Raw genomic sequence first — 8,255 nt, forward strand, 5'->3', positions numbered from 1 at the left:
ATCTCCAAGTGGCGCCAAAACACCACGCCGCACTTGCAAAGCGATGGGCGGAGCGTCGGTGGGGGGAGGCGTGAATCAAAGTACGCAAACACCGAGTCTCACTTTTTTTATTCCGACAATAAACTAGGAACAATAGAATAGCGGAATAGAACTGAGCGAAATAGAACTGCGCAAAATTCAAGTTATAGTTCGTTCCAAATGAATAAATTTTCTGAAAAACAAAAGAAAAACAAGAGACACAAATTCCGATCAATTTAATGTCGGATATGCCCCTAGTTTTCTATTTCACGCAGCTCTCGTTCGTAGCAGTTCTATTTTGAAAAAAAACTCTAACAAGTCGTACCCCCGAAAACTACCGCAACCTAAATATTGATTGAGTTTTTTGAATAAAAATTTTTTCTGTTTTCTCAAGACAGCAAATCATATTTTAGCTACATAAACTAACCTTTAGCAAATTTGAGAAGAAGTTAGCCAGCGGACTGTCTTTGTCGGCTGGCTCTTCCTGCATCGTTCTTTGTTTCGGACCGGAGCTAGTGGTAGATGTTGCCAACGTATCCATCAGCTTTTTGAGAAATGCCTGATCTTCCTCTGCTTCGATCAGCTGTTCCTTGGCTACTGGTCTCAGCTTATCACGAGTTGGTTCTAGAGCTGCATCAGCATCCGGGATTGATTCCTGAGAATACAAATGTTCAGACACATTTTGTACTTCGAACACAATTTTAATTGAAAACAATGTGATAAACCAACTTACACGGATGATGTCGATCTTTTTCTCTCCATCCCAACCAGCTGGAACGAAAATAGAATCTCTTTCGATGACTTGAGCGGCACTGGTGAAAGCCGTGCCGAAAGAACGGTGGACAATGTACTTCTGGAGTAGTTGAATGTTCTTGGATTCCTTCGTACTTGTGAAAATGAGAGTGGCTCCTAAGCTGAGGCATAGCTTGCGAAGTTGAATGCTAATCTTAGCAAACTGAGCATCGGTGAACTCCTTTCCTAAAACTTTCGCAAGAAAATATAACTTTTTTCAACAAGAAATAAAGATACCAAGATCCGATTTGGTGATTACCACCATAAAGGTAACTCCACAATTTTCGATAAGAGTTCCTTGATCCAGTGGAAGCAAGCTGTGCTCATCGGCAAAACTTCCGACCACAGAAGTACTCATATGCGATTGGACCGGGTCGACATATTCTTGCCACATTCTTTCTTCTAGAACAAAATTTTGTTTACGAAAACACACAAACACAGTTTATACTAACGTTGGTTTCTTCCAGCTTTCAAATCTTCTTTGGAAAAGTGCTTTTGAGCTTGTTCTGTGCAGACGTTCGCCCATCTCTTCAGCGAGTTAATAAGGTCTTAAAATCGCTGTCATCGACTGTGAGAGATTCAGCCACTTACTTGGGTTGTCAATGCTGGCCGAAAGAATGAATACAACTTCTGATGGAGTTGCAGGCAAAGCATATTTCAAAAGAGATGCACAGCTTTCGTTTCCATCTAGAGACCAAACCGGGATTTGGAGTAACTCGGATGGATTCAAATTGGCACCGGCTGTTCCCAATTGATATGCGTAACTAGCATCCCGAGCATCGTTTTGCACATGAAGAACACGATAACCCAGAAGCGATTTTGGCTTCGACGAACGATCAGACTTATCCAAACGAGCGAGGAGAGAAGACTTGCCACACCGATTATCTCCGAGGACAATCACAGTACTTCCTTGATTCGTATTAGTCTTTTTCGAAGCTAGCACTTCACGCCTGAAGGATACATAAGTTTTGACATATTTTTATGCTCAAATTACCAGATTCCTACTTCATCGTCCGTCGAGGAATACAAAACTGGAAGAACTGCATTGGCAGTGTCGTCAAGCTCTTGCTGTTGAGTAGTTAGTGACATGCTGAACCGCGTTGAATGGAAGCCGGTGTTCAGTAAAGTGAAACAAAAATTTCAAAGTTTGCTCTCAGTCTGCGTCTCCCGATTACCATTGTGTCTTCGTGTCGTGGCCAAAGACGCCGGTTGTGAAATCAAACGCGCCTTTAAAACTGTGTAAACACAACTACGACAAAGCTCACATTCACTGAAATTTTTTTGAAGACTTCTGTTTGAAGATATAAATGACTTTTCAGTTTTTTATCTGTTTTCACTCATTTTTCACTCATTAGTACTTTCAACTCGTAATATCCTAAACAGTTTTGGTCTTTTTAGAACTTCTCTCCAAGCTGTCGTTACATGCTTTATGAATTCTATTCAAAATATTCAACAGGTGCAAAATAAATATTAAATCAGCTAACTTTACACGACGATTTCAGCTTCGTGAGTTTCTAACAGTTTACAATACACTCAGTGAACGCTGTTTCAACGCCTGCGCTCGTGATTATACCACTTCGACCCTCACAAAGGACGAAGGTTCCTGTGTCAGTCAGTGTAAGATCCTCTGCAGCTATTAGTGGTAATATTATTGAGGTTTTAGGCATTGACAAGCAGATGCTAGTAAACCGTCGGTTTATGCTAGTATTCGCAGAACAGGCCCCAAAAGCTCTTTTCAAACAAGGAGAACAATCACCAACCGAAGCTATTAAATCAGCTTCAGCTACCAAGTCTGAGCCGGTTTCCCCACCAGAATCCACCCAAACAGCAATAGTTGAAGAGAAACAGTTTGTTTGAGAAACAGTTTCTATAGAATATACAAACTTTCAGGCAATGAGCATTATCTCTGAGCATGGTTTCCGTATGGACGGAAGACGTCCAGCACAAATTCGCAATATCAACACTCGTCTCGGTTTGAACAGGAATGCGGAAGGTAGCTGTTATCTTGAGCATGGAAATACGAAGGTACATACCAATCCGCCTATTCAAGTTGAATTTCGGTTCGTTTTTAGGTTCTCTGTGCTGTGTATGGTCCATATGAAAGTAAAGCGTCCAAGAGGTTGGAGGATAGATGTGCCATTGTTTGTCAATACAGTACCACAACATTTTCGGGTCTTGAAAGGAAGAATCGTCCACGCGGAGACCGAAAGTCAACAGAAATTAGCAGACTGCTTGAGAAAGCTTTTGAATCTGTTATTCTAACGGAGTCATTTCCAAGATCACAAATCGACATTTTCTGTGAAGTTATTCAAGGAGACGGTTCAAATTTGGCAGCTTGTGTGAACGCTACTTCGTTGGCACTTGCTGATGCAGGAATCCCAATGAAAGGTATCGCTTCAGCAGCTACATGTGGAATTGTGGAAACAAAGCCCATTGTTGATCTCACCTCAAGAGAAGAAACGGATCTGTTGCCCAGAGTCACAGTATGTTACATAAAATATTTCTTAAGCACTGATGTATTCATCTATTTTCAGCTTGCGACCATTTGTGGCCGTGATGAAGTTATCCTGGTGGAGCTTCAAAACCGTCTTCACATCGATCATCTCTCGGTCGTCATGGACGCCGCAAAAGCAACATGCGCTGACGTCTATGAATGTCTGGCTGTTGTTGCCCAGCAACATCTAAAAGCTTGTGCTCCCATTTTAGGAAATTAGGTTCTCAGCAGATTTTTCCTTCCCCATTTCTTTCTTTATCTCTTCTTTGTTGTTCATCATTTGAGTTGTTATTTCTTTCAAGTTTAAAATAAACTGTTCAGCCATGTTCACAGAACCTTGAGGCGTCTGAGTATGTATCCCTCCTTTTTACTTTAAATTGCATCATTTTCCACTGCTCATTCTCTTTTCAGGCATGTGGGGTCGTGGATTGATTCCCATCCGGAATGGGCTGGTGGTTTCGCGTTGCCGAATGTCAGTAGCAGGAAGTTCAGCGGAGATCGATGGTATACATCACCCGAAAAGATTTGAAATGCTCTTATGTTTTTAGACTTTCTTCATACAATTAGTTCTGCCACAACCCATGGTTCTGTCAAGAACATCACAGTGCTAGAAACTGCCCCAGAATTTTTCAAAGTAATTCCAGGAGTCTTAATCATTAGAAAAGTTGATAATTTTAGTGGTTGGAACAAAATCCTGTTAAATCTGTCGAGAACTTTATCAATGCAGCGAGGCTGTCAATAAATGTGAAATCAGAAGATCAAAGCAAAGTGTTCTTGAGGATCAATAAGATTGCTACAAGTATCTTGCCTTCATTTTATGGAACTTTAGGTCCAAAGGAGATAGTTGAAATGCTACGATTCGCATTGCAAATCAATACGAAAAACAACATTTCGAGTGATATTCAGAAACTGTTTCTCGAAAAAAGTAAGTTTCTGTATAGATGACAATATCTCAATCAAAGTTTATAGATTTCAAAACAGTTGACCTTCATGATGTATCATTCCACACACTTGTCATGCTCATTCGGTATTCCGATTCTTCCGTCGATCAGAAAGTTTTGGATACAATTACGGATTCCGTGCTTTTGAGAATCGAAAAGTAATTTAATCAATTCTCCGATTATCGGGTTATGTTATATTTATGTTTCAGAGAGCTCGGAAACGCAGCCGATCTTCTCACAATTCTTGCCGGAGAAGGTGTCACAAGATCGAAATGGTTCTACAACGCAGCTTTTATTAGGGCCGCGGAAAAGCTTGTTCCGGTTATGGGTCTTCCAGAAAAGTGTGCTCTTCTGAAGCACATGTCTATACACAGACAACGAAATCGGCAGTTGCTTGGAGCGATCGTTCACTCGATATCGACTTCGAATCAGTGCTTATCGATTCCTCAAGTTGTCAGTGTAGTCAGTGCGTGTGCCTCGCTCACTTATTATCCACCGAAAATCGCTAAGAAAATTTCGGATGATCTCATGAAAAACTCGAATGTTCTCGATAATTGGAATGATATCATTGTTATAACCGACTCGTTTGTTCGAATGAGAATGGGCGATCAGAACTCATGGAAGCTGCTTGTCCGATGGGCTAACGAGAATGTTAAGCAAGCTAACGTCGTTCAGCTGAGCAGATTCGTGTCGGGATTAGCCAGAATAGGCGAGCCTTCTGGAAAACCATTGGCAAAAGTGTTGAGACCGTTGTTGGCAAAAGAAAGAGCTTTGAAACAGACTGCATGGCTAAATACTGTGTATTCACTTGCGTATTTTCAAGAGCTCGATGAAAGCCTCGCGGATTCGGTTTTGAACAAGAGCTTTGTAGATCAAGTAATGAGTTCCACAATGTGAGTATAATAAGGGAAGTTCTGCAAAAATTTACTCTTTTCTGCAGGGAAGTTCATGATCGTTTGAGAAAAGCAATGACATTGATGTTGATCAGCTCAGCTGCACGCGTCGATATGCAAGACAAGTATCATGGACCAACTGTGAACAAAGCAACCTTTGCAAGCTACGGAATCACTTTTGATGCAAAAACGATTCGAAACGCGCGACAGTTAAAGTACTCGAGTAATTCAGTAGAATGTGACGGAATTTTCCTCAAGTCGTTATTTAAAATTGCCCCACAAGATACTCACTGTAGTCTTCCGAATGTGGAGGAATGTGGAGCGTTTGTCGATGCATATGTGATGCCCGATGAGGTGAAATTTGCAAGCTGGCATAATCGTTGTTATTCATTTTCAGAAATCAGAGCTTCTTGTGAATACATCGCAGTGGGGAACCAAAAAACCCAGACCGCTTTTTTTCTACGGATGGATGCAAACTAAGCAGGTTTGGTCGTTTTTCTATAAATTCTGTATATGAATCTAGAAATTCCAGAACGTTTCAAATATGACCAGCGAGGACAATATACTAGGCCAAGAGCAGTTGGGACTTCGATTAATTAGAGCACAAGGATACAGCCCTGTGGTCGTATTCAAGTCCGAGTTCGATTATTGCTCTTCAGACATTGAAAAAGTGAACATGTTGCGTGATAGAATACACAAGAAGAACTAGTACTTTTGCATTAGCTTAGATTTATAGATTTTTTGTTCGTTCGGATATTATCGTTGTTAATAAATATCCTTCATATGTATTGTTCTTTTTTTATAACCCATTGATCTAACGGTTAATCATCTATCTTTTTATCTTCTCTTTGAAACGGTTTCGGTAATGAATTTACTTGTTCATGTAGTCCACAATGGACGTAGTCACTCTACCAACGTCTCTAAATTCTCAAGCTGATGTCTGTGTTATTGCCGATGATCTCCTTAGAATGGTAGATGGTAAATCAAAGCAAGGAACCATTTACTGTGTATTTACGGTCAGATCCATAGCTGAAAATGATTGATCGAAATGAAATTTTCAGGAAGACGTAGTTCTGCAGCAGCCGTTCAAGCTTTTCTACTACACAAAGCTCAAAAGTGTCACACAACTGAATAACGATTTCATTAAAAATCACGGCTTTCCAATGTGGTGAGTGCAGAAAGAGTTATGCGAAAAGTTCAGAAGGTGTTCAGGTCTGACTATCATTCAGCATCACACCCACGGATGGCCAGAAGGAATGGTGATTACATCAAATTCAATTTCTTTCAAGGCCCCAATGGGAGAAACGATGGAATCATCTACACGTAAAAAAAGATGTACCTCATGAGAATAGGCGACATTTTTATAGATGGACTGACTTCCATGGGGGTGAACATGCCCGATTACCGACCCAATCAGAGTTTCAATTGTTGAGAGCTCCGAATAGAGACAACAAGAATCTTTATATGACTATCACTGCGGAATCAGTATGAAATAGTTTTCAAATATTGTTAAAATTGTTTCATTTAGACGACTGTTATGCTACTATCTGAAAAATCATTCGGCTCCTATCTCCTCATGAAGGAGAATCAGCGAAAGATAGAGAAAAACCATGTTACGTGTATGATCGTACAGGACTGCTCTGTAGCGATGACGATGTTCAAGAAGTGTGGTCATGCTGTTTGTGAAATGTGCTGGGCCAGGAACCTCATCGAGAAAGAGAAATCAAATGTTACTGAAATCAAATGCCCATCCTGTCAAAGTTTTGATGTCGGAAGAGGTTTTAGTAATCGGTTTATGCATCAATTTGTTGACTTTCTGTTGTTCAGACCAAATAATCAGGCTGAAACTTCGTCAAGGGCCTTGTCCAATCGACATGTGCACTCCCGATGCAAGTACATACGGCGCTGTTCTCGTGCCCTGCGGGTCCGTTTAGGCTTTGAAAAATTGAAGTAATAGATCCTTTCCAGCTGCCGAATCCACTGTAAACATCTCGTAGATGCATGCACCAAGTATAAGAACAACCCGGACGATCTGGCTAGAAAACTCAAAAGTTGTCCGTATGACGCTTGTAAGAAGATGGTGGAGGAAGTTATTCCATTGAAACAAGGCTGACACATGTTAGTTATTAAACTCAAAAACTAATTTTTTGCTTACTTTTCTTTCAGACGACGCCCGAAAATTGATGCCATCTATCGAACCAAAAATCCAGTTTCTATTAGAGACCTCCATCCACTCGTCCATGATAAATAGCAATTAATTTTTATCCGAACTATGTTTTAACCTTTTCATATGCCTATTAATTATATTTACACGAATACAAACTGTTTAATGGTTAATAATTGTATATCCCTGTTGCAATATGGGCCGATTTACGGGCAATAAAGCATTCACGATCAAGGGTTTCTAAATTCTTATCAGGTCGACATCCAGAAATTAAATTATACTATTCTTCTCCCAACAGCACGATTTTTTTGTTTCCTGTCCCGAATTTGGAAGTCGAATTTTGAACGCGGTCGAATAAATAATCTTTCCAGATGTCCCAAGCTGCGAATTTTCCTGAAAACATACAAAAGTTCATTGTAAAAAGTGCTCCTCCAACAATGATATACATCCCTAATTGGATTGATGAAGATGAGGAACAGTTGTACAAGTCTTGCATCGAAAACGCACCGCAACCTAAATGGCGCGTCCTGGCAAACCGACGTTTACAGAACTATGGAGGTGTCGTCGGAAAGTCGGCTTTGATTCCATCTGACGATTTTCCTGTGGTTAAAACTTCGAATCTTTTTTTTTTCTAGGATTCGCTTTTTTCAGGAGCTCAAGTACTTGATGACTAAAATCAATGACCTCGGAATCTTCAAAAATCCAGTCAATCATGTACTGGTGAACGAATATGCTCCCGGGCAAGGTATCATGCCACATACAGATGGACCTGCATTCCATCGAATCGTCACCACAGTTACAATCGGATCCCATTGCTTTCTGGATATGTATATGCCAGTTGATCAAGAGGTAATTGAATATTTCAGAAAAACACATTTATTATGTACAAATGGCAATTACCCATATCAAGTTAAAAGCACTATTGTCTATTCAAAATAATCGCGCGGGTGAAC

The 8,255-nt window shown here is 40.4% G+C and overlaps 4 protein-coding genes across 5 annotated transcripts in view; 3 read left to right on the forward strand and 1 right to left on the reverse strand.

Annotated features, from left to right (window-relative positions):
• The window catches only part of Cbr-dli-1, a gene marked incomplete at both ends in the record, with an annotated part of 2,818 nt that extends 919 nt beyond the window's left edge, over nucleotides 1-1,899 (reverse strand). The window contains 6 exons of the mRNA XM_045235802.1: nucleotides 446-673; nucleotides 752-996; nucleotides 1,048-1,212; nucleotides 1,263-1,358; nucleotides 1,402-1,760; nucleotides 1,805-1,899. Coding sequence (XP_045091867.1) covers nucleotides 446-673; nucleotides 752-996; nucleotides 1,048-1,212; nucleotides 1,263-1,358; nucleotides 1,402-1,760; nucleotides 1,805-1,899 — 1,188 coding nt within the window. The remainder of the gene's footprint in view (nucleotides 1-445; nucleotides 674-751; nucleotides 997-1,047; nucleotides 1,213-1,262; nucleotides 1,359-1,401; nucleotides 1,761-1,804) is intronic.
• Nucleotides 1,900-2,239: 340 nt separating this feature from the next.
• On the forward strand, nucleotides 2,240-3,524 carry Cbr-exos-4.1 (the record flags this gene model as incomplete). 2 transcript variants are annotated; one of them, XM_045235803.1, is made up of 4 exons in its annotated part: nucleotides 2,240-2,266; nucleotides 2,313-2,427; nucleotides 2,474-2,590; nucleotides 2,722-2,807. In XM_045235803.1, 4 exons carry the CDS (start codon nucleotides 2,240-2,242, stop codon nucleotides 2,805-2,807), a joined length of 345 nt encoding a protein of 114 aa, XP_045100835.1. The 2 variants fall into 2 exon arrangements, with proteins under 2 accessions (XP_045100835.1, XP_002634254.1); XM_002634208.1 differs by lacking the exons at nucleotides 2,240-2,266; nucleotides 2,313-2,427; nucleotides 2,474-2,590 and adding exons at nucleotides 2,883-3,293; nucleotides 3,345-3,524 and having other exon boundaries at nucleotides 2,704-2,835.
• A 327-nt stretch (nucleotides 3,525-3,851) lies between these two features.
• CBG01824 lies at nucleotides 3,852-7,230 on the forward strand (the record flags this gene model as incomplete). Its single annotated transcript, XM_002634207.1, is given in 15 exon segments — nucleotides 3,852-3,938; nucleotides 3,983-4,229; nucleotides 4,274-4,403; nucleotides 4,455-5,138; nucleotides 5,186-5,492; nucleotides 5,536-5,622; nucleotides 5,671-5,816; nucleotide 6,026; nucleotides 6,029-6,154; nucleotides 6,200-6,306; nucleotides 6,351-6,461; nucleotides 6,506-6,623; nucleotides 6,667-6,892; nucleotides 6,966-7,062; nucleotides 7,107-7,230. Coding segments are annotated over 15 exon segments (2,598 nt in total), but the record flags the coding sequence as incomplete, so codon positions are not given.
• A 443-nt stretch (nucleotides 7,231-7,673) lies between these two features.
• The window catches only part of CBG01823, a gene marked incomplete at both ends in the record, with an annotated part of 1,278 nt that continues 696 nt past the window's right edge, over nucleotides 7,674-8,255 (forward strand). Inside the window, 2 exons of the mRNA XM_002634206.2 lie at nucleotides 7,674-7,907; nucleotides 7,954-8,151. Coding sequence (XP_002634252.2) covers nucleotides 7,674-7,907; nucleotides 7,954-8,151 — 432 coding nt within the window. The remainder of the gene's footprint in view (nucleotides 7,908-7,953; nucleotides 8,152-8,255) is intronic.

The sequence above is a fragment of the Caenorhabditis briggsae genome (genome assembly GCF_000004555.2).
Source record: "Caenorhabditis briggsae complete genome, chrIV, whole genome shotgun sequence".
Classification (NCBI taxonomy): domain Eukaryota; kingdom Metazoa; phylum Nematoda; class Chromadorea; order Rhabditida; family Rhabditidae; genus Caenorhabditis; species Caenorhabditis briggsae.